This window comes from Euprymna scolopes, chromosome 24, assembly GCF_053919585.1.
Source record: "Euprymna scolopes isolate OS-2025 chromosome 24, ASM5391958v1, whole genome shotgun sequence".
NCBI lineage: Eukaryota > Metazoa > Mollusca > Cephalopoda > Sepiida > Sepiolidae > Euprymna > Euprymna scolopes.
The window spans coordinates 18,812,206-18,839,012 of record NC_136505.1 but is presented as its reverse complement, the minus strand read 5'-3'; the positions used below and the strand labels follow the sequence as shown (position 1 = coordinate 18,839,012).

Below are 26,807 nucleotides of genomic sequence, written 5' to 3'. Positions count from 1 at the left end.
ATTCTCGCGTGTACAGGGTTGGCTTTCCATTACCTCAAGAATAGGCCACCAAATCGTTTTAATAACACTTTTCCAAGTTCACAGAGTCAAACAGACAATGCAGTACCAGTGGAAGAGCGCCTTTCAAAATTGAACATGCGTTCGTGAGGGATGGTATTAGTGGTTGTGCATAGTAGCATAGTACGAATAGCATGTAAAACATTCTGTAGAATGCCCTGCCAAGCGTTAATGGGTAACCGTTGACATTCCAATAAGATTGCGTTCCATATAATTCTATTATAGCACTCACACTAGCTGTTACCTTTTGGGTTTATAAGCAGTAACGTTAATGGATCCAATCTAAAGTCGTAGCAGAAATTGCTTGAATTCTCTCGACATAAACAAAGTTCCCCGATCGGACTTAATAAATGAAGGAATCTGAAGATAGATAAAATAGTCATCAGCATCCTTATCGAAAAGAGCAATCACGACAAGGGAAAGTGAAAAGAAATCGACTGTATTCACGGACAACAGTAAGTATGTTACGGTAACTTAACGAGGATACCGGAAGAGGTCCTTTGTATCAATGGAAAGACGAAACGGGGCAGTAGAATGGATAAGTATATGATTAGGGGAATTAAAGAATTGGGGTTTTATTTTGGCACAAGTAAGACATTCAGAAGTTACGCCCCGAACGCCATCGATTGAATATGGCATATTTTGTGACCTTACAAAATGTTGAAAAGCGTTCTACTCCACGACGTACCTATTTACTAAGCCTCCCCAGGGGACAGAGTTAGACACCAGGGTCGTTTTTTAACGTGGAGAAAAGGTACAAAAATTATCGCAGTCGTGAAGGATTTCTCCTCCACCGAAAGAGAACAAGAAATTGAAGTGCAGCATCTAAAGAACAGATACTACACTTTGAGGTATTTATTTGCTCCCCCACTGAGCAAATTAGGCACAAGGCCGATTTTTAAAGTGAGCAGTGAAGGGAAAATGGGGACCAACTCCCCGGGGAGTAGGGGAGCTGGATAGTGACAATTGGTATGAAGGGTTGCCCCTACATTGACCAAGGTCTTATATGTGGGGTTTCCCCCACATATGGTCTTTGCTTGCAGTATCTGCCGGAACAGATGGTATTTATTTGCTCCCCCACCGAGCAAATTAGGCACAAGGCCGATTTTTAATGTGAGGAGTGAAGGGAGGGGGAAGTGAAAAAGGGGACCAGCTCCCGAGAGGTGGGAAATGGGAGCTGGTTAATGGTCAGGCATGTGGCGTTGCCCCCACATCTGGTCTTTGCTAGTCATAGCTAGTCATAGCTAGTCATAGCTTGCAGTATCTGCCGGAACAGATGGTATTTATTTGCTCCCCCACCGAGCAAATTAGGCACAAGGCCGATTTTTAATGTGAGGAGTGAAGGGAGGGGGAAGGGAAAAAGGGGACCAGCTCCCGAGAGGTGGGAAATGGAAGCTGGTTAAAGGTCAGGCATGTGGGGTTACCCCCACATCTGGTCTTTGCTAGTCATAGCTAGTCATAGCTTGCAGCATCTGCCAGAACAGATGGTATTTATTTGCTCCCCCACCGAGCAAATTAGGCACAAGGCCGATTTTTAATGTGAGGAGTGAAGGGAGGGGGAAGGGAAAAAGGGGACCAGCTCCCGAGAGGTGGGAAATGGGAGCTGGTTAAAAGTCAGGCATGTAGGGTTACCCCCACATCTGGTCTTTGCTTGCAGTATCTGTCGGAACAGATGGTATTTATTTGCTCCCCCACTGAGCAAATTAGGCACAAGGCCGTTTTTAATGTGAGGTAAAAACCAGCTCCCCTAAAAGTAGGAAAAAAGGGGGCACTCTGGTTACCAAAAATAATAATTGTCCCAGTATAGAGGGTTTCCCCTCCATTGACTGGTACAAATTATCTTAAGTGCAGCATCTGTCGGAACAGATGGTATTTATTTGCTCCCCCACCGAGCAAATTAGGCACAAGGCCAATTTTTAATGTGAGGAGTGAAGGGAGGGGGAAGGGAAAGGGGGGACCAGCTCCCGAGAGGTGGGAAATGGGAGCTGGTTAAAGGTCAGGCATGTGGGGTTGCCCCCACATCTTGTCTTTGCTAGTCATAGCTAGTCCTAGCTTGCAGTATCTGCCGGAACAGATGGTATTTATTTGCTCCCCCACCGAGCAAATTAGGCACAAGGCCAATTTTTAATGTGAGGAGTGAAGGGAGGGGGAAGGGAAAAGGGGACCAGCTCCCGAGAGGTGGGAAATGGGAGCTGGTTAAAGGTCAGGCATGTGGGGTTGCCCCCACATCTGGTCTTTGCTAGTCATAGCTAGTCATAGCTAGTCATAGCTTGCAGCATCTGCCGGAACAGATGGTGTTTATTTGCTCCCCCACTGAGCAAATTAGGCACAAGGCCGTTTTTAATGTGAGGTAAAAACCAGCTCCCCTAAAAGTAGGCAAAAAGGGGGCACTCTGGTTACCAAAAATAATAATTGTCCCAGTATAGAGGGTTTCCCCTCCATTGACTGGTACAAACTATCTTAAGTGCAGCATCTGCCGGAACAGATGGTATTTATTTGCTCCCCCACCGAGCAAATTAGGCACAAGGCCAATTTTTAATGTGAGGAGTGAAGGGAGGGGGAAGGGAAAAAGGGGACCAGCTCCCGAGAGGTGGGAAATGGGAGCTGGTTAAAGGTCAGGCATGTGGGGTTGCCCCCACATCTGGTCTTTGCTAGTCATAGCTTGCAGTATCTGCCGGAACAGATGGTATTTATTTGCTCCCCCACTGAGCAAATTAGGCACAAGGCCGTTTTTAATGTGAGGTAAAAACCAGCTCCCCTAAAAGTAGGCAAAAAGGGGGCACTGTGGTTACCAAAAATAATAATTGTCCCAGTATAGAGGGTTTCCCCTCCATTGACTGGTACAAATTATCTTAAGTGCAGTATCTGCCGGAACAGATGGTGTTTATTTGCTCCCCCACTGAGCAAATTAGGCACAAGGCCGTTTTTAATGTGAGGTAAAAACCAGCTCCCCTAAAAGTAGGCAAAAAGGGGGCACTGTGGTTACCAAAAATAATAATTGTCCCAGTATAGAGGGTTTCCCCTCCATTGACTGGTACAAATTATCTTAAGTGCGGCATCTGCCGGAACAGATACTACACTTTGATCTTGGCCATGATGTATTAAAGAATTATGAATTGATTTTAGTTCCTCAAAGGAAGAAATAGCAGTACGACATGTTCGCGATAACGTATCAGCAACAACATTTTTATTCCCAATTTGTAACAAATTTATATTTTTAAACAAATACATATTTTTTCATTAATAAATATTTTTTCATTAATAAATATTTTTTCATTAATACATATTTTTTCATTAATAAATATTTTTTCATTAATAAATATTTTTCATTAATACATATTTTTCCATTAATACATATTTTTTCATTAATAAATATTTTTTCATTAATAAATATTTTTTCATTAATAAATATGTTTTCATTAATAAATATTTTTTCATTAATAAATATGTTTTCATTAATACATATTTTTTCATTAATAAATATTTTTTCATTAATAAATATTTTTCATTAATAAATACTTTTTCATTAATAAATATTTTATCATTAATAAATATTTTTCATTAATAAATTTTTTTTAATTAATAAATATTTTTTCATTAATAAATATTTTTTCATTAATAAATATTTTTTCATTAATACATATTTGTTCATTAATAAATATTTTTTCATTAATAAATATTTTTTCATTAATAAATATGAATGTTAAAAAATATCATTCATCTCAGTATTGGTAAAAAAGGAAAACATTCTGTGATGTTTATTTTATTTAATTTTTTTTTATATATATTTATAAAAAAAATATTTTCACTATCAATTATTATTTCTGCAAACATATTTGAATGAAAAACACTTTTCAAATTTTCTACATGGTTTTAGGTATGTTTATTCATAGGGGTCATATATTCAAGGTACACCGGTGAGTGTTAGACACTTTTTTTCAGGGAAAGTGGCTCGTTTCAGATAATATGTGTCATTTTATTACTTAGTCAATGATTTCATTTTAAATACATGACAAAATCACAGACACACACAAACACATACACACAGAGAGACACACATACATACAAACACACACACATATACAGACGCACACATGCACACACACACACACACACACATACAGACGCACACATGCACACACACACATACAGACACGCACACACAGGCACACATGCAGACACACACTCACACACTTACATAGTCACACACAGACATATGCACACAGATACACACACAGACACACACGTACTCACACATACAGACATAAACAGACACATACACAGACACGCACACATACAGACACACACATATAGACATACACAGACACACATATAGACACACAGACATGCAAACACACACACATTACACACATGCAAACACACATACTTACACACACATACAGACGAACCCACATACAGACAAACACACACCTACAGACAAACATACATACACACACAGATACACAGACACAGACACACTAATTTATGAAACAAAGTAAGCACAGAAAAACATAAGCATGCGCACGCACACCTACCACTCCTTCTTTGCCTTTTGCCAGGCGCAGAGGTGCTATCACAGGGACTCGACCTTGTTTCCTTACTAGGGCAATGAATGCCATTTTTCCTTCTCTCACCACATTCCATACCCTAAAACTGGCCATTTTGGGGGTGCTTGAGTGCCATATATGTCAATGCAGTTCGATTGGGTTGACTTTTGTCTGGGTTGAGGGTATCAGATTGACATTTTCTGGCTGCTGTTTTCAACTAATAGTACAAGAGCCCTAACTCTTTGGTAGCGCTCAGAGCAGTTGCTCCATTAACAGTTGTATAATATCAGGATGATTGTAGTGCCATGTCGTGCATGGAAAGGGACTCTGCACTCATCTCTGGTAGGCTTTCCCGAGGCCACAATCCTGTAGATGAAGAGTCAGCTAATGGTCTACTTGTGTTGCATGTCTGGTATTCTGCACAACCACTAGTCCAGCATCTCTCATCCTAACTGAAACTTTTAAATAAAATAAAATGACAGTTCATTCAAAAAATTATGATTAAACCAAACTTAAACTCAAATAAAACCAATTTGCCTCCTCCCTTGAGGCTTACATTTATGAATATCCGTGGGCTTAGACTAATTTAAATGATGTTGAATCATTTCTCCTAGCAAATACCCCAGATATCTTAGCACTAAGTGAAACTAACCTATAGTCCTCCATCCCTTCTAACCACTTTAACATGCCTGATTATCTCCCACTTTGCCATAAGGACTCAGATAGATATATGCACAGACTTGGAGTCAATATTTCAAACAGCATCCCCTTGACTAGAGAAACAAAACTAGAATCGGATGATCAAGCCTTTATGTGCTTTAGACTTAACATCCAACATGACATTAGCTACTTTTATTTTCTCTACTGTTCTCCCTTGACCCCGGACTGTATCCTAATAAACCAAGTCTCTGACGGCATAGATATAGCACTCTCCCTTGATACTAGCACACAAGTACATGCATTTGGTGATTTTACTGTCCACCACAGTAATTGGCTTGGATTCTCTACTTACATGGATGCAGCTGGTAGTATAACACATAGCTTCTATATATCTCATTCCCTATCACAGATGTATACATTTCCGACCAGTAAGATCAACATGCCTCACTTCTAGATCTATTTCTGACTACAGTTCCCAATGATTATGTAACGAATACTCACAGCCCTAAATTCTTGACCCAAAACGGAAGAGCCATTGCTCAAAACAACAAGGTATTATAAAAAGGCTGACTGGGAAGCCATCAGGGATCTCATCAAAGATGCCCCGTGGGAAAATATTATTTCTATTCCCACTGAACAGTGAGCAAATGAGACAACTGAATGGTTCAAGACGGTAATTGAAGCACATGTTCCCACGCATTCTATAGCAAGCCCCAATCTCCCCAATGGTTTACTTCTACTTGTGTAGCTGCCATTGGTCAAAGGCAGCATGCATACTGCAGATTTAACTGACATAAGTCTAGTTCTAATAGACAGAAGTTTATAGAAGCTAGAATTAATTGTCAGAGAGAAATAGCAACAGCTAAGAGAGAATATACCGAAATCACCAGAAAACGCATCAAAGCACAGAAATAAGAAAAATCTACTACAGTGTAGTTAATAATGGGCTATCAACAATTCCTCCACTATACAACAATCATGAGGTTGTTTTGTCTTCAATCTGTAGTGGAATTGCGACATAAATGGACGGTCACATTCAATGTTGCCAAGACTAAGATTGTTTCCTTCAATAATTACAAGAAACCTTTTTTACGACCAATAGCAATGGCTAAAGATAATGACCTGAAAGTACTTCCTTTAAACTTCTCGGCCTAATGTTCACCTGGAACATGAGTTGGAACAGATACATTGAGGCCATTGCCAGAACCGCTGCAAGGAAAGTGGCTCTCTCTACCGTAGTAGAAAGTTACTTACATCTGAAAGTATCCTGTACCTCTATAAGGCCACCATTCACTCATGTACGAGGGGTGTGCAATAAGTAATGCCTCTGACCCACTTCCAGTTGTCTGATCTAGCTGAAATTTTGTATGTGCAATGATTTATATCTCTACGGGTTATGTGACAAATTACAGCTCTGAACTAATTGTGGTTTCTGTTTTACAGGTGTTTGAACTGAGTCAGGTGTGAAATGGAGCCTGTTGAATGTCGAGCAGTGATCCGGTTTTTGCATTTGAAAGGACGCACACCACAGGAGACTTTTGATGAAATAAAAGAAACTCATGGTGATAATGCCCCATCATATGACCTTGTAAAACGTTGGCATCGTGAATTCAAACATGGCCGGAAGTCTGTGGAAACAGCTCCCAGACCTGCCACCCCCTTCTGCCATTGATCTGTCTGTCAAGTTGAGGCTGCCATTTTGGAAGATCGGCGCATTACTATTCGCCAAATAGCTCAAGATGTCAAGATTAGTACAGGGTTTGTGGAAACTATCATTCATGACCATTTGCATATGAATAAGGTGTCTGCCAGATGGATTCTTAGGTTGCTCACACCATTCCAGAAGTGAGAACGCGTCAAGTGCTCAAGGATGAATTTAGAGATGTGCCAAGAAGATGAGTCATAGTTTTTCAAAAGACTGATTACACAAGATGAAACCTGGGTCTATCACTATGATCCAGAGATCAAAGCCTAGTCAATGCAGTGGAAGCACTTGGACTCACCACCTTCAAAGAAGGCAAGGGTGCAGCCCTCCGCTGGCAAGGTCATGTTCACAGTTTTCTGGGACCAGGACGGAGTAGTGATGACAGATTTCCTGGCAAAGGGTACCACAATTACAGGAGCCTATTATGCTTCACTTTTGAGGAAATTAAGGGAAGCTATCAAAAGCAAGAGGCGGGGCAAGATCAGCAAAGGTGTCCTCCTCCTGCAGGACAACGCTTCGGTCCACAACTCGCATGTCGCCAGATCAGAAGCAAGGGCATGTGATTATGAAATCCTTCCCCATCCTTCCTACTCTCCTGACCTTGCACCCTCTGACTTTCACCTCTTCCCAGCCATGAAGTTGTTTTTGAAAGGAAAGCGTTTTCCAGATGATGCAGCCTTGATTTCTGAAGTCACGTGGTGGTTGGAGGACTAACCTGGGGTGTTCTACAAAAACGGTCTCCAGAGCTGCATCAAACGATGGGAGAAATGCATAACTCTGGGTGGTTCCTATGTAGAGAAAGACTAATAACTGTGCCAAGTTTCGTTGCTCTACTGCTATGGGAAGTGGGTCAGGGGCATTACTTATTGCACGCCCCTCGTATGGAGTATTGCTGCCACATTTGGGCTGGTGCATTTGTCTTTCACTCCTGGACAGGGTTCAAAAGAGATTCGCCAATCTGATAGGTTCTGAATTGTCATCTAAGCTTCAGCCTCTGTCCCATCGATAAGATGTTGCATCCCTCTGCATGTTCTACAAGTATTTTAATGATTAATGTTCCAACGAACTACAAGCACTTGTACCCCCTCGACGTAAATATCCCCTGTCAAAACCAACAAGCAGCAAAATCCCACCCCTACACAGTAGAGATCTCTACATGTAAGAAAGTCTTCTACTCCAATAGTTTCTTCCCCAGAGCTGCTAGACTTTGGAACTTCCTTCCAGGATTCTGCTTTCCCAACTGTACTGACATGCAGAAGTTCAATTGTAATGTGAACAGACATCTTGCTGCTCAACTTCCTACATAGTATCCCTGCAACTTATGTCCCTGATAATAGATTATAATCAAACATCTCCCAAGTACTCTTGTCTATTATCTTCTTTATTCTATTATATAAAGTAGATTATTTTTTCCGCTATAAACTCAGTCATTATAAGAATATAACCGAAGATTTCCTATGCAACTCTTTTCAAATCAACATTAATAACACTTCCTACAGCATGTTTTACAAAAATATTGCCAGTTCAGCCAAGCTTTGCTCGGGCCCTATGTACTGTTCATAACTTTATGTGCATATGTATATATATATATAATTAAAAGTTTGACTCATATCCAGGAAACCTCCATCTAAAATTTCAAGTGTAGACCCAAAATTGGTGGAGGAGTTCGGTAGAGTCTGCAAAAGTCAATTCTTTCAACTTTGACCTCTTGGCAGCCAAATTTTCGCCCAAAAACTGATATAAAGCTTGCTGCATGTCTGAATACACTTTATGTACAATTTCAAATGTTTAGACCCAAAATTTGATGAATATTTTGCTAGAGACTGCAAAGGTCAAATCTTTTGAACTTTGACCCCTGGCAGCGAAATTTCCGGCCAAAAACCGATTAAAAAGCTTGCCCTATGTCTGAATACACCTTATGTAAAATTTCAAATGTTTAGGCCAAATATTGTCTGAGAGGTCAAATTTTTTTAAACTTTGACCCCTTAACATTTATTGTTTGGGGCTCAAACTAAGTTAAAAAGTTTGATTCATGTCCAAGGAACTTACATCTAAAATTTCAACTGTTTAGATCCAAAATTGGTGGAGGAGTTTGGTAGAGTTTTCAAAGGTCAAACCGTTGAACTTTGACACCTTGGCAGCCAAATTTTTGGCCGAAAACCAATTAAAAAGATTTTCCCAAATCTCAATACCCCTTATGTCAATTCTCGAGTTTGTAGACTGAAAATTGACAGAGTAGTTTGGTAGGGAAATGTACAGACACACACACACACACACACACACACACACACACACACACACACACACACACACACATAATTTCACTTTTATAGATATATAGATAGATCTTTAGGTCTTTTTTTTGTTGTTGTTGTTGTTACCACATCAGAGCAACCTATTTCATTAGAGGTTTTTTTCCCTCGGCTCAAAAATCAAAAAGATTAGAACATTCCTGCAATGATTTTTTTTTTCTGTTGATTGCAGTGTAATGCTAGTACTGTGCACTCCTAGCAAGTCCATCCTTCCAGACTTTGCCTTCTCTCTTTGAGAAAGCAGTCAGTTTATTGCTAATCGCCTGAGGCGCCCCTACCGGGGAATGCTGGCAGGGCTGCCTAGGCACTTGTTGCAGATCACACTGCTCCTCCTCGGGCGCGCTGACTTTTCAATCCCACTTTCTGACTCTTGTGTCACATTTCTCGCGGTGGGAGAGAGATAAATTCACAGAGTACCCTTTCCTGTCCTGAGATATTTTCATGGTAAGTACTCTACCGAGCTTCAATCTATGGTCCTCCCCTGCAAAACATTCACAACAAAAACTCGTTTAGATACAACCACTGTCCACACTTTTCTCCACTTTCTATCTGTGTCTAAATGCAAATGTAAATTCCATGAAAAAAACTTCTTCCCTAGAACTGCCCACCGGTGAGGATGCTTTTTAGTTGAGTACAACATGATCATCCTCAAGTCCAATGTAAACAAGTTCATGTTGAGCCATCCCCTAAAATAGTCAAATACTACCATATTCCTATCATTACTGATCACCATGCTGTTGTCACACTGACCAACTTACACTTATTAATCCTTATCCTCGAGTTGCCTTCAGGTCTTAATAAGTGGTGATTCCTTTGTAACAAAACTGACAAAAATTATTACATTTATTCCAAGAATTCTGCTTCATAAAATTCTATTTCAAAATTGGAAAAAATGCCACAAAAACGTATGGAATGCTTTAGACTGCTTTTGGACCATCTTGTGTGAATTGAGCATCAATTTTTGAGTGGCATAAGAGATTCAAGGAAGTCTGTGAGGGATGATGAAAGGTGTGGGAGGAGTAAGGAAGTCAAAACACCAGAGTTGATTGGCCAAAAATAAAGAATTTAATGGTAAGAACCGTCGTGTGTCTATAGAGACAATAAGTGCACAGTTTGATGTCAGTGTGGGAACTGTACACACAATTATTTGTGAGGAATTGAAGATGCAGAAGATTTGTACAAAGTTTCTCCTAAGGGTGCAGTCCATAACTCCATCTTTGTCACAGACTATTTGACCAAGATGGGTATCAAGAAAGTTCCTCGCCCTCCCTATAGTTCAGACCTTGCTCCCTGTAACTTTTGGTTATTCCCTAAGTTTAAGGGAAACCTTAGAGGCTGTCGTTATGAGACAATTAAGGAGATGAAAGAGGCTGTGACAAGGATCATTGATATGCTCACGCAAAAGGACTTCCAGAAGTTGTTGGAAGGGTACAACAAGTGCATTGCAGCCAGAGGAGATTACTTGAAAAGGACTAGAATTTCATGTATGTACTATCAATAAAAGTGTCTATATAAAAAAGTCTGGAAACTTATTGAAAGCACCTCATATTTTCTTTGCATGTTCCGCTAGACATTTAATGCTAAAATCTGGTGTTATTTCAGACATAGGCCACCAGTTTGATATTCTTGTATTTTTTTTTTTTTTTGCAGGTCTGTGAAGAATTGTCAGGAGAACTTTGCACATTGAAAGGTTCTTATGAAGAAGTTCTGGAACGAGTGAGCGATTCAGAAAAAAAAAATTCTCACTTGACGCAAATGTGTCATACGCTCCAGCAAGAAAAGCAACACCTCGAACAAAATATCAACCAAATGAAAAAAGTAAGCATTTCTTTTTTTTTTTTTCTCAGAAAGGGAAGGGAGGAGGAGGTCTAGTTCTATAATGGATACTGATGATGACTATGAGATCAGCTATGCTTCGTTAAAATCTATCAAGATGTTTCGTCTTTATTTATACTTTGTAGAGGACTAGGACATATAAATCCTAATCCTGCTACAAAAGAAAATAATGAAACGAATGGAATGAAGGAAACAAAAACTCAATTGCTGGATAAAATAAACGTGTCGTTTATTTACTTTTGAAAAATGAATGTTTTAGATATAACACGTGCTCATGTTCGCGCGGGTGTAACCATCGTTTGTTGCAGGACTGGTAGTATAGAAGGAAAAAAGGAAATATGTGTTCATCTCACGTTCGAGTCACTATCGTTTGTTCGCGCGTGGGAAGAGAAGTGAGTAATGTAGTGTAAAATGGTAATGATAGTCCAGCGTGTAGACAGAGAAAAGGGTAGAGGGTTGACATTAGTTAAACTGTGCATCATGTTAGCAGTCAGCTAAATGAAGGTATTCTCACGCACAAGTTGTATATACAGAGAGAGAAAGAGTGAGAATGTCAATCCAGTTCATGGAGAGAGAAAGCGTATAAGGTGTACATACTGTCTTTTAGCTTTTTGCCCCACATGCAGTAGTAGGGGACATGATGTGTGCGGGCGCACACCTCTCGAAAGCGAGGTGGCTGATTCGTCGAACCTCTCAGCTCGAGAGCTGATCCGAAAAAGGGCTGGAAACAGCTTGTCTCTTGCTTTTATACTTGTTTCCAATGGTCTTTTGCGCATGTGTGGATTTCCTTTGAAAGGGGAAGTGACGATTTCCATGTGTGCGTACGTGTGTGCGTATGTGAGTACATGTGTGTACGTTAGCGTGTGTGTATACATGTGAATGTGAGTGTATGTACGCAAACGTGAATATATGTACGTGTGTGGACTGCGCGCATATGTTTGTGTGCGTGTATGTACATGACAAGTAATATAACTTGAGATGTGAACGCGTGTTTTTGTGTGAGACTAGAAAAGGCTTGCACAACTTTAACAGCATCAGAGAAGATATGAACTCCATCTTCAATTGTTATTACGCGATCGATGCAACAGCGTGAACTACCAGTCACAGTGAAGTAACGCGCACATCTTTATTGCCATCCCCTGACGTAAATATTTTTAAAATATCAGAACTCCTTCTCACCAACGTTGCAATTCGTAAAACCTCCTCTTACCTTCATTCATAACACCAACTCTCAACGTCTACGCTCTCGCTACCTCTCTCTCTCTCTCTCGGCTATCAAAAGACCCAACCTCTATTTTCTCAAATTCGTTCTTCTTATAGCCGCTGTTCCACTCATATACAAATTAATGTCACATGTATATAAAGAATCTATCTACAAACTTAAGTTTGCCTTTTCTTTTTTTCCTTTTTTGATCCTGTTACTCTTCGTTATTTCCTAAGCTCAAGGAAAACCTGAAAGGCTGTTATTATGAAGCAATTGAGGAAATGGAAAAGACTGTGACAAGAGTCATTGACACACTCACGCAAGAGGTCTTCCGTGGGTCCTTCCAGAAGTTGTTGGAATGGTACAACAAGTGCATTGCAGCCGGAGGAGATTACTTTGAATGGGAATAGAGTTTCATGTATTTACTATCAATAAAAGTGCCCATATGAAAAAAGTATGGAAACTGCGCGAGCCTTTTTCAAGTCTCACACAAAAACACACGTTCACATTTCAAGCTATATTACGTACATATATTCACATTCGCGTACATACACTCACATTCACATGTATATACACACACACGCTGACGTACACACATGTACTCACACACGCGCACACGTAAGCACACATGGACGACGTCACTTCCGCTTTCAAAGGAAATCCACATATGTGCAAATACCACCGGAAACATAAAACAAAGAGCAATTAGCGGCTTCTTTCTTTTAGGCCCAGCTTTCCAGCTAGTCGGTCTACGGACCGAACCGCGCATCACGTCCCCTGCGACTATGTATGGGGCACGAGCTAACAGACCGTATGTACACATTCTCACTCTTTCTCTTTCTATCTACTACTGGTCCCTGAGAACACCTTCGCGTAGCTGACTACTAACATAGCGTACAGCTTAACCTCTATCCTCTTCTTTGTCTACACGCTGGACTATCATCCCATTTTCCACTTCATCACTCATTTCTTCTCCCACGCACGAACAAATGATAGTGACCCGAACTTGAGATGAACACACATTTCCTTTTCTTTCTACAACACCAGTCCCGCAACGAACATTGGTTACACACGCGCGGACATGAACACATGCTATATCTAAAACGTTCATTCTTTCAACAGTAAATAAACGATGTTGATCTTATCAATCAATTGAGTCTTTGTTTCCTTCAATTCCATTCGTTACATTATTTTCTTGTAGCGAGCTAGGGTATTATATCCTGGTCCGCAACAAAACTTACTCAAGGCACCTCATAACTTAAACTGTAATTTACGACAGTAATTCTCAACATCTATGCTCTCCTTTGACTTTGACATGCTGTCCTCTCCAATTCGTTCTTCTTATAACCGCTATTCCACTCATATACAAATTAATGTCACATGTATATAAAGAATCCATCAACAAACTTAAGTTTTTCTTCTTTTTTTTTCTTTTTTTTCTTTCCCGATCTCCTGGCAGGCTAAACAAAGGCACTGCTTCGGTGCTTCTTGTGTGAGTAGTATCTTCAATATCTGTTGTTCTACTTGATGAAGTTTCGTAATTTTTGGATATATTACTATTTCCGACATGACAATTCAATTGTTTGGGGTTAAAATGACATATTTAAAAATATCACTCTGCCGCCTTTTTTGTTACTGCTGTTACGTGTGGGTCTGGGTCAGTCCAATGTGCCGAATAGTTTATGCTTTCACAATAATTTAATAATCTAGAATTATGAATAAAATAATAGCCTGCGTTAAATTGATCAGTTTTTCGCAATAAATATTCTATTCCAGCTTTAAATAAAATGAAAAAAAAATGGTTGATATGCCATAAAAAGAAAGCCATCCACTCACTCACTCACACTTTTTTTTATCAATGAAACTAAATTGTTTTATGTTTTGGATTTTTTTTTTTTTTTTAAATAAGGATTGGTAATTTACATTATTTGAACCATTCGAACTACTGTTCTCATTTTGGATGTTATTCTCAAATATTTCGGCCGATCTAACCTCCAACCTTCTTCAGATACATTTTCTCAAACTTGGGAAATCTTTATGCCGAAACACGGATTTTAAATGTTTTATATTCTGTTTTAAAAGACAATCTAAAAATTGCTTGTTTTTTATTTTTTATTTTTTTTTCGAGTGCACCTGTTCATATTATACTGTTATAAGAACTTTCTTATTCAAATGTGAATTAAAGTTTAAAGACAAAATCAAGTATTATGGTTTCTTTGTGCTTCTAAACAAACAAACAAAACAAAAACATTAATTTTCCTGCATACCTTACTCAAATCAAATCAAATCAAAACATACTAATTTACAGTCGTCTTATTTTTTTTTGAAAAATATCTTAGCAGAGTTATCTCCCTTAGACTAGCCAATGCAAATAATTCGTTTGGTTAATGTTATTATTTGCAAAAATCATCTCCGTAAAAATTAATATTTGTATTTTTTGGAATCTTTTGAGACGAGGCTTCATAATTTGTGTATTGATTTTTTTTTTTTTTTTTTTTGTGGATTGTTAGTTTTTGTTGTTTGACTACGTTTTGGCCAACTGATCCTTTGGTCTTCTTCAGGTATTTAACCGCGACGGGATAGGAATGCTGAGACTTGTAACTGTATCCTCAGTAATTACTGACTTCCATAGTTGTTGATTTCTTCGGTTGCAAGTGAGCGTTGCCTGAAGATAGCAGTTTCAATCCTACCTGAAGCAGGCCAGAGGATTAGTTGGCCAAAACGTGGTGAGACAACAACAACTATGTAATTACAGTTAAGAGACTCAGCATTTCTATCTTTTCGTGGGTTTTTTTTTTTTTAACACGGGCATCACCACATTATCAAGGCCAAGAGGCCACTCAAGCATAAGGGCTAAAGAGTGTACAGTAGAAATTGGACAATATAGTAATCATTAGTAATGAAAATTTGGTAAATTTGATAATTTATATGGAACGGCTCATCAAGAACTTATTTACGTTAGACTTGAACACAACCATATTGTAGTCAGCCGGAAAGCAGGAAAACGGAAGACAATTCCACAGACGTGCAGTTCTAAGAAAGAAGCTTTGTTTATGGAATCTACGTTTAGGTTTAGGCACAGATAAAGAGTGGGGGGAATTATTGATAGTGTTTTCAACTAGACGAGTGTTTCTTGTGAAAGTTAGGTGAGGGAGGACCATAGACTGAAGCTCAGTCGAACACTTTCCATGAAAATAACGATACATCAGAGACAAACTCGTAACATCTCTTCTGTGAGATAGAGGTTGCAGGGAAGAGAAAAGGACATCTCCTACGAGGCTACGAAGTCTATTTTGAACTCTATCAGTTAACCACTTGAAGAAGGCCAGAGGATGAGTTGGCCGAAACGTGGTGAAATAACAACAACTACTATGAAGATGAGGATAACAGCCTGCAAATAACTTTGTATTTTTTGTTTATTTCTTTTTGTTTTATTTTTTGTTTTTTTCTTTTTTTTAGATAATTTAGTATTCTATAAAATTATAAATCTTATATATTATCAAAAACCTCATGGAAACCATCAGTATGAATTTAGGCATGCCCATTCTATTACGGATATCCTAATGATCATCTCTGACCGCATATACTTTACACTAATTGGTGACACTATGATAGTAGCGTTTATCCAAAGCCTTTGACAAGGTCTGGCATGAAGGTCTTCTCATTAAAATAAATTATATTACTCAGCAAATATTAATTATAATCAAATATTTCTTAGCCAAAAGAACCATCGGGGTTGTCCATCTAAACAACGTGATTAATGCAAGTGTATGCTTAGGGGTCGATTCCTGGACCATCATTATTCCTGATTTTCGTAAACGATCTCCCCTAATGCAATTGTGTCCGAGATGGGTATCTTTGCTGATGACACGATGCTTACTCTTGATTTGTGGAAAAAAAATGAACACACACCTATCCAAGTCAGTGACTGAATTCATAGAAAATGATCTTCAGTTTATAGTTGAATAAGGAAAAAAAATGAGGGTCATTTTTAAAATGAAAATGCTATTAAGACAACCACTTATCTTATATATCCAACAGGGTTAATAGGGAGCTTTACGTGTTGCATATCCTGCGCTACCAAATTCCTCATGAATAGGATTTGCTGACTAGGCTTTACAAGGCAATGATTCATCCCCAGTTGAAATACGGGTCCCTAGTGTTCGCCAGAGGTGACAAGGTGTTCTCTCATTCTCTTGAACATCTACAGCACTGTATCATCAGATTTATATAGGGTGCCCAAAAGTCACTGAAGGGTTCTGAACTTAAAACTTATTGACTATAAAGAGACGTAATTCATTTTTCTTTAATTAATATTTTCGATGATGATGGTTTTTTGTGACATCAGACATCGGATAAGTAAATTAATATTATTATTATTATTATTATTATTATTATTGTCATCGTCATCATCATCATCATCATCATCAGCATCATCATCATCATCATCATTGTTATTTCTTCTTTTTCTTCACTCACTAGGAGTTCTCACACAAGTCATCATCAGAGATTGCTCATTGACAGCAACCCATGGTATTACCTGGAGTCTGGGTGACAAGTCTCCACAGATTTCCAGTACTCTTCACCTCTTTTGATAACCTTTGCAAACAGATTTGCATTATCGTAACAGTCATTTGCCAGTGACTTCTCATGGGCAATGACCGTTAGTTATCACTGGAATTTGGATAGCAATAAACCTCCCTAAAGTCCCAGTTTCCTTTGCACCCATCAATTCAGTGGAGGTCTGGTTAGTGCTTTTGTTCCTCAGTTTTTCTATCCTCCTTAACCCTCCACTATTCGGTGTAGTACCAACTGACATCAGCACTAAAAACGGGGTGGGTCGCAATTTACAATTTTGCAGTTTCAGTTTTCTTGGTTGCATTGTTGTTTTATTTTTGTTGCATTTTCTAAATGAGCTTTTATTAGCGTTTGTCACTCATGTAGATTAAATTCCGCATTCTGTGGTTTTCTTTAAGATTTCAGTTGTTTCCTGTCTGTCGCATAGTCTGAGTCTTCCTCTTGATTCTAATTTCTCCTCGTCTTTTATCCAAGTTCCTTGGGACTGTTCCTAGTGCTCCTACAACTAATTACGAGCCTCCCCAAAGTTCCAGTCTTCTTTGCACATCTCCAGTGGAGGTCTGGCTAGTGCTTTCTCTCCTCGGTCTTACCCTCCTCCTTGACCCTCATTATTATTTATTATTATTATTATTATTATTATCATTATTATTATTATTATCATCATTATCATTATTATTAATATTCCAGATTCATGAAGAAACAAAGATACATTTTCGAAGTGAAAAGAACAATTTTGAAGGCACAATAAATCGATTAAAAGTGAGTCATTGTTTTTCTTTTTGTTTCAAATCATTGTTTCAGGTGGAACATCTCCGTTTTCTTGGTGTACAGCTGCGGGAATTGCATAGAAATATTGGGTGGTGCATTCATCTTGCAAGTCATATCAAATAACCGTACATTCCAAAAGTAATGTCTCCAATTTTTTATTCCGCCCAAATGGATCAGAAAGGATTACAAATTGCATTGTTATGATGACTGAACTTATGCATTTATGACCTGAAAGTATCATCTCTCTGTTGCAAATATTGACGGTGTGAGACTCGAAGAAAGCAACTCCCGTCATGAACATGTGTCAGAAGCAGAGACACATCGTTGAATTCCTCCATGCAGAAAAAATTGAACCAATCAGCATTCACCGGAACCTCTTCAACGTTTACAAAGTCAATGCAGTGGATGTCAGCTCAGTTAGGAGGTGTGTTCGTTGGTTTCAGAGTGGCAACAGATGTGAGTGACAAAGCGTGATCTGGACTTTTACGAACAAGGGATCAAAAGAGTCTGGCAAAAGTGCATTGAGAATGGTGGTGACTATGTAGAAAAATAAATTCTGGAGCACAAAAGGTCGCTCGTTTTGATGGTATTATTATTGTCTTTGTAGCTGTTCGATGTTTTAGCTTTTGAGCTAAAAAATAGGAGGCCTTACTTTTGGAGTGACCCTCGTGTCATTTAATCTTGTGAATTTTTGTAAATCACACACCAAACTGTAATCTGGCTGACATATTCATATTTAAACTAATCCATTCTTTTGTTCATCTCATCTACTATGCTATTTGGAAAACTACATTTTATTCCGCATCTGTTTCTTTCTAGAAATAATTATTCCACATAGGATACGTTTACAGTGGACTCTTTTTTTTGTCTTTTTTATCTATCTATATAATATAAAAGCGAAAATGTGTGTGTGTATGTATGTATGTATGTGTGTTCGCTTTTTCTGTATGTCTGCGAAAGGCTTTTTTCCGACGACTCCTTGTGGGGCTCGCTCCTTTTTAAAACTTTTTATATTGCGTCTAAATCATAATATGTACGAGTTAACAACGGGGTCACCCGTCTATTTAATTTTCCTGACTTTCAGAAGTTAAATATTCAACATTTTTCGATCGTCGCGTGTTGCTTTTACTTTTCAGTATGATTCGAACCGGATATAAATGTCGTAGTCAACTATCCTGCTAATTGACCTCATTAAAAACTGTAGATGTTTGACATTCACTTTTTAATCGCTCTTACATTGCTAATGTCGCTGTAGTGTAGGTGTTCAGGCTCAGCCTATGGACCTCAAGGCTCTGGGTTCGAGCCTACCTGTCACTATGCCCCCCCCCTTATTTTTTTTTCAATTTTTAAAATCGCTGTTTTTTATCGTTTTTTTTTATATTTAAACAGGGTTAAGTTTCCTTTTTATTCTTCTTTACCCCCCCCCAAGCAAACACACCTGCAAACACCTGGGAAACGCCAGGTACCCCCCTTCTAGTCTATATATATAAAAGCGAAAATGTGTGTTAGTATGTATGTATGTTTGTTTGTGTGTTTGTATGTCTCGCAAAAACTTTCGACACGGGTCACGGATTTTCGTCAGATTGGTATCATTTTAAACTTACAACCTTCGCCCGACAAATATCGAAAAATTGGCCACAAACGTTAATTCCTTCATCCTAAAATGATCAGTTTTCTACAGGGAGGGAGATAGGTCAGCAAAAACCATCGTCTCATGAGGATTCCGCTTCTACACGTGCGTCATACGAAACCTAATTTCCTTTAAATATTTGAAAAAGCAACACAATTTTGTGGACGTTGTCTAAGCTCAGTTGGTTAGAGCACGGCCTCATTACCTAAAGGTTTTGGGTTAGAATCGTGGTGTGAGATGTCTTCTTTTTTTTTTTTTTTTGATTTTTTAAATTTTAATATTGAAGCAGGGTTATTTAAGCCATTTTTCACATGTTTTTCAGATTTTTCTGTTTTTTTTACTTCGCTTATTCTTAGGTTTTCATTAACACCCCCCCACCCTCGCCCGACCACACACACCCAAAAACACCCGGGCAACTCCGGGTACCCCTCGCTAGGCTATCAAATAAAAGGGAAAATGTGTGTTTGTATGTCTGCTAAAAACTTTTGACAGACGCATCAGACCGTGACAAAATTGGTATCGTTAAAATGATAAATCTCCCAGATGAAAAATATCTAAGAATTGGCAGAAAAGATTAATTCTGTACTGATCAACTGGGCCGTTTTTTGCAAGGAGGGGTCACTTTTTGCACCAACATTTTTGCAAGTCGTACACCTAGCAATCTCAATGTACGTTTTAAAAAATGTTATTTCAACCCGTCATGACATCATAAGTCGTCGTGGCCGAAACAGCTTTTTTCACCTCCTTTTCCTCGTTCACATGACAGGTTCGAGCCTGCCTACTGCGGCTAATATATTTTTTTTTTGGTGGTCGCACGGGCACTCGATGCTATTTTGATTGAAGAAAAGTTCATTTATTTGGTTTTTTTAGGAAGTTGCTCATTATCCTTAGCATGCCACCTCTTTCCATCCGGGCAACGCTGAGTACACATGCTAGTTATACCAAAAAGGGAGATAACAAACAATATCTATCCACCAAAGGAAATTAGTTTTTCACAGCTACAGAGGTCCTTTATACCAAATAGTATCACACTGTGGTCTGCTATTTCAATGTTTATTGATAACAAACACATTCATATAGTGATCCTTTGTCATATATCAGCATGGATACCTGGCATTGCCCGGGTGGACATGAAGTTTGGCATGGACAGAGCTGCTACACTAAGGACATTGAGCAACCCCCATGAAAGAATGGACAACTTCCCCACCAGATATTTCGGCAGCCCGTATGCAGCCCCCCCCCACCCAAAAAAAAATAAGTAAATGAATCAAAACAACTTTTCTTTCAATCAAAATAGCAACGAATGCCCGTGTGACTGCAAAAAAAAAATTAACCACAGTAGACAGGCTTGAACCTGAAATGCAAAAGAGAAAAAGAAGGAAAAAACGTTACTGGCAAACACTTTTGACCATCTGACCATGAAGACTTATGATGTCAAGGCCCTGCAAAATAATGTTTTTAAACATAGTTTCAGTTTGTTACACGTACGTGACTTGCAAAAATGGAGTTGCGAAAAGTGACCCTCCTTGCAAGAAATGATCCAGTTAACCATCACAGAATTAATCTTTTTTTTCTAATTTTCACATATTATGTGTTCGAGGCATCACTCTTTCAGATGGTACCATTTTTGACGTGATCCATTGTGGCTGACGAAAGTTTTTAGGGGACATACAAGCATACAAACAAACCGACGTTTGAGATTTATATAATAGACAAATTATATGTATAATAGATATATTGATATCTGAAATACAGGATGTCTCTCCCAAAAGAAGCTGACGAATAAAAAAAATTCATAACTTCCTTAATTTTCTTTTATTTTTTCAGAACATCTACAGTAACCCTATCAAAGTCATTAGGAATCGTTACACCACTGAGGAGCAGATATTTATCATAGAATGGTACTTTTGGTTGAATTCAACATGAACCTGAACGAGCCCCCCCCCCTGCTGTAAAATTATTATCATTGATAACAGACTTAACTTTCATATCAGCAGCAATAATTTTTTAAAAAGTTTATTTAATGACTTTTAACGCGTGGGATCACGTTTATATTATAACGTTCTATTAACTTTTTCTTTTACACCACAAAAATAGCTTAACAAGGAGAGTTTTGCTGATTCAACCAAAAGTGGGGTATCAATTTAATAGAACGTTATAATTGAAAAGAGATCCTCCAAGTTAAAAGTCATTAAATAAACTTTCAAAAATAATTATCAACGATAATCCGCAGAAAAAATAAGAAAATGTGAAAAGGAATTAATTTCACGACAAAGAGGAAAACACGTTCAGGTCCGCCGAATTCAAATTTCAAATCCACCAGCTTCTTTTGGGACATCCTATACAAAAAAAAAAAAAAAACGTTAATTAGTGTAAATTATTGATGTTTCAATCTTTTATTACTGCTTTGTTTGGCCCCAAGTTCTAGCTGTTGGTGAATGAATCATTTTTTGTCTATTTACTTTTTTATATCCTTTCTACCAAATAGTGTTTCTAATATTGATTGGCTGATGGGACAAAATGACATCAGTACAATATCAATTCTAATGTTGATTGGCTGATGGGACAAAATGACATCAGTACAATATCAATTCTAATGTTGATTGGCTGATGGGACAAAATGACATCAGTACAATATCAATTCTAATGTTGATTGGCTGATGGGACAAAATGACATCAGTACAATATCAATTCTAATGTTGATTGGCTGATGGGACAAAATGACATCAGTACAATATCAATTCTAATGTTGATTGGCTGATGGGACAAAATGACATCAGTACAATATCAATTCTAATGTTGATTGGCTGATGGGACAAAATGACATCAGTACAATATCAATTCTAATGTTGATTGGCTGATGGGACAAAATGACATCAGTACAATATCAATTCTAATGTTGATTGGCTGATGGGACAAAATGACATCAGTACAATATCAATTCTAATGTTGATTGGCTGATGGGACAAAATGGCATCAGTACAATATCAATCCACCGGAGTGAAGAAGTTCTTCACTGATACAGAGCTCCTTCATATCAATTATCAGATTGACAAGAAAATTTTTGTAGTTTTTAACTTTTTAAATTCAGATGAATATATCTCAGCTCAAACAAAAATTTACTGATCAAAATAAGCACCATCAGAATCAACACACTTTTGCCAACACAAAACAAGTGTTTTTATGCAATGTAAAAATCTTGCATTCTGGTGGCGATGAAGTAGCTGAAGGAGTTTTTGATATCGCTTAGATTTTTTAAGCATTTCTAACACAGAAAATTGGTGCGATGCTTGAAAAAGTGATAATCGGTAGGAGTATGGCGGATGAGGCAAAGTCTTGTAGCCCAATTTGTTCAACGTGCAGTCAGATATTGTCGTGGAGGAGAATAGGACCTTTTCTGTTGACTAATGCCGGGTGTTGTTGTCGAAGTTTCTGATGCAGTTCATCCATTTCTTAACAGTACTTCTTCACCGTAATTGTTTCGCTTGCATTCAAAAAACTGTAATCGATGAGACCGGTCATTGATCACCAAACAGTCTGCTTGACCTTCTTTTGGTGCAACTTTGGCTTTAGGAAGTCTCATGGAGCTTTGATGATGTCTAACCACTGAGCTGAGTGTCGCCGGTTGTCATAAAGAACCCACTTTTCATCACAAGTCACAACCCGGCCAAGAAATGGGTCTTTTTTCTTGAGTAAAAGAAGAGAAGATGACACTTCATAACGGCATTACTTTTTGGTTGTCGTTCAATTCATGAGGCACCCATTTATCAAGATTTTTGTCTTTCCAATCTCTCTCAAGTGGTTGGAAATCGTTGTATATGTTACGTCTAAATCAGAAGCAAGTTCTCAAACAGTTGTGTGCGGATTGTGCCTTCAACTAAGGCTCTTAATTGATCGTTGTCAACATCCGATGGTTGACCACTATGCTCATCATCTTCAAGACTTTCATCACCACCACAAAATTTCTTAAACCACCATTGTGTTTGCGTTCAGTAGGTGTTCCTGGGCCAAACGTTTTTCAGCAGCTTTTCGGCCTTGCTTGCATTGAAATAAAAAAAATTGTGTGAATTTGCTTTTTTTCCATCTTCTATTCAACGTTCTGAAAAGAAGACATAATTGTTTTAAAACAATTGTAATTCAAACGGTTAGATAGAGCGTAAAACACTCTTTAAAATGAGATATAAAGTAAAGGTATTATAAGAAAACTTATTTGAGAATGCATTATTTGAAATGAAAATTAAAAATTCTGCAAGAACTTTTCTTCTCAACCTAAAAGTATCGCACTATGGTCTGTTATGTTAATGTTTATGGAGTACAAACACATTCATAGAATGATCGTTTATTAAAAATAAATACTATTTCTTTACAGGAAGAAATCAAATACAACAGTGAAATACAAGTTCAACAAAAAGATAAATGTTTTGAACTAGAACAAGTAAGTAATTTTCTGATTATGATATTTTTTTTAATGGAAATTGCTCCAGACAAGGCAGGAAGCCACTTGTTGCAAGGAACTAAAAAAACTAATTCGAAGTCTAAAACTTGCCAAGAATAAGTGGGAGATGGAATAAATTCTAACCCAGAAAACAGCAATTCTTCCCTCTTTGTCAGAAACATTACACATGGAATATGAGGACTAACGGACAAAATAAGGAAAGCCGAAAGTAAACACAAGATCAGCTTTCTATTCTCCTTAAGATACTAAAGAAATCGTCGCGTGCACTGATTTTGTTCCCTTTAAACAAGGCATACCGCCAGTGAAGCATAAGGGGCTACTGTGATAGGGGCCAGATTTACAGGAGGGCAACCTGGATGTGGAGTTGAGTGGCAAGATACGTGTTCCTGTCACATTTAAACTACTACACTTTAGTACTGTCGGAGGAAACAGGGAGCAGAAAGGGAATTCCAAAGACTAGCAGTGCATGGAAAGAAGTTATTAGAGGAAAAAATCTTTCCGGCATCAGTGCAAGGGGATGTGATTTTGTTGGTGGTTGGGTATTTCCGTTGAGAGGATACAAGTCCAGGAAGTTCATTGTTGGAGCACATTCCATGGAAGTACTTGTAAAACAAGCGCAGAGATGCAACACTTTGGTGATGCGATAGGAGTTGGAGTTTGGCAGATAGTACAGGACCAATTAGGTTAGAATTTTTTTTTTTTGCCACTAAGGAATAGGCTAGTTGGTGGTGGACGAGTCCAAATGTGGCATCAATACTCGATGTCCAGGTAAATGATGGCTTTACAGAGATGTGTGATACTCGTAGGTACAAGGTAGAACGATAAAGTTGTCTCCCTAAAGAAAACAACACTACAGCTTTATTTTAAAACTTTTATTGAAAAAATCAATTCAGGTAACTTGATTATGTAGTAGAGCTGACATTTATTCAATGTAGCCGCCTTCAGCCTCAATCACTGTCTCAATATGGGAGAATGCCTTTTTCACAAGTGCCAGCGAGAGCTCAGTGAATACTCAGCGAATACTCGGTGGATAGTGACAATCAGGCTGGTTTTAGTATTGTGGGAGGTCATGTTGGCGATGTTCTCGACATATAACCATACAAAGTAGTCCAGCGGGTTCAGGTCGGGATGGAACAGTGAAAAAAGGGTACAAAGTTGTAGTACTCCTTCTGAAGCCAAGCCTGGATTTTTTTGGACTGTGGGCTAGTGCTGAGTCCTGCTGCCGCACCCAGGGTCTGCCAGCAGTCACTCAATTGTACCAGGGGATCATCACACTTTTCAGAACATCCAGATACACTTCAGTGTTGACTTTGCAGCTGACTTCAAAGATGTGAGGTGGCATGATGTGGCACTCCCTTGAAACTACACCAAAAACCATAACCATGGAAAGAAACTTCATTGAGCTGTGCCCTCAAGCGTTGAACCATCTGGATTTGCATTTTGAGGGTGCTGGCAATGGTCCTGTTGTTATAATTTGGATCGGTAGAGAGCATGAGTTGTCCAGTGGCACATCTCCGATCTTGCTCGTTGAACATTGTGTCACTTTCAGACATGATAGAAGGCTCCTATTACTCTTGGGATTTGTACATAACTGACTAAATAGTAGATGGTCTGTAACAGAAAAAAAACGGGTTTTATCAAATGGAAATGGAATCATGTCTTTTTATGGCAACAATTTTATCATTCTACCCTGTATGAAAAGTTTTTCGAGCCTGATAGATGGCGCTTATCTTCTTTGCGGCAAACTTGGTAGCACTTTCTATATACTTATTCCACTTCCTGTTGCCTGATGATGTCATTAAAAACCATATCTTATGTACTGACAACTGATTAAAATTCGGTTGAGTTCAAGTTTTGATTGCTATTGTTAGTTTGCTGACGGAATTAAGCTTGGGACGTGCTGCAAGCAGATTCGTCGTCTTCGGTTAAATCTTCAGCTTGTGTGGAAGTGGTCGACCGCATGGGATCTCAACCTCAACGTCAGCAAATGTTGCCACATTGCAGTCGGCAATCCATTGGAGTCGTCACTTACTTTCGGTGCTGCAGAAAGCTCTCTGGAAGACCAGAGACTTAGGGATGCTGGTTGATTCTGCCTTTAAGCCTTCAAGTAGCTGCATTCAGGTGGCAAACAAAGCAAGGAGTACCCTTTTTCTCATCAAGTGCGCCTTCGCCAACCTTATTCCAGAGATCTTCCTCTCTATGTATGCATCGCTCGTCTGACTTGTATTGGAGTATGGCATCCAGGCATCATCTCCATACCTGGTTTGTTACATTCAGCATCTTGAGCAAGTGCAGAGGTTTTCATGATCTTCCTTATGAGACCCGTCTGCGGTGGCTGCATCTTTTTTCGCTGGAGCGCCAAAGACTGATGGGCGACCTAATTTTGGCCTATAATCTCCTTCATGGCCATTACAACCTCCCTCGGGATTTTCTTACCACCCCGGCACCCCAACGTAAATTTTTTCATCAGAGGTTTTGGCTACTATTAAATTTTCTTATTTGTAAGTTGATATGAATCCAAGTTTGGAACCCCAGAAGGAAAACACAAAACACGGATTAGGTGTAAGAAAGATCTATTAACTGAAAATGTTACACGGATAGGATAAAGGGTAAGCGGAGCTTATCCGGTGGTGTCCAATATGAGTATTCGTACATGCTGCGTACTACTGGTACTTCTGCTGAATCTGCAGTATTACAATATTGCTCCCTGAAAGTGTCATCTCACATCATAATATAGTACGGGAAGAGTCCATGATGCAGGTAAGTTTCCATCTCACAACATAATTGTCAAAAATACTAACATCATCCTGCCTTTATATTTGTGTATTTGTTTGATATTTAGAAGTGAATTAAATTCCTCAATCTACAAGGATCGTTCCAAAACTAACACCTCCTATTTTATTAACTTAAAAAGTTGAAGAGTTACGGAGACGAGAGTGATACCATTAAAACGAGCAACTTTTTCTACTCCAGAATTTATTTTTCTACTTCGTCACCACCATTCTCAATGCACCTTTGTCAAGAATTCAATGATGGATCTTTGCATCTGATGCA

The 26,807-nt window shown here is 38.6% G+C and overlaps 1 protein-coding gene across 5 annotated transcripts in view; it reads left to right on the top strand.

Moving 5' to 3' along the window:
• The window catches only part of LOC145246619 (uncharacterized), a 538,839-nt gene that overhangs the window by 189,808 nt on the left and 322,224 nt on the right, over positions 1-26,807 (top strand). For all 5 annotated transcript variants that reach the window (XM_080108293.1, XM_080108292.1, XM_080108291.1 and 2 more), the window contains exons 11-13: positions 10,932-11,099; positions 17,587-17,658; positions 23,667-23,732. In XM_080108293.1, the coding sequence (XP_079964419.1) occupies positions 10,932-11,099; positions 17,587-17,658; positions 23,667-23,732 (306 nt within the window). The remainder of the gene's footprint in view (positions 1-10,931; positions 11,100-17,586; positions 17,659-23,666; positions 23,733-26,807) is intronic.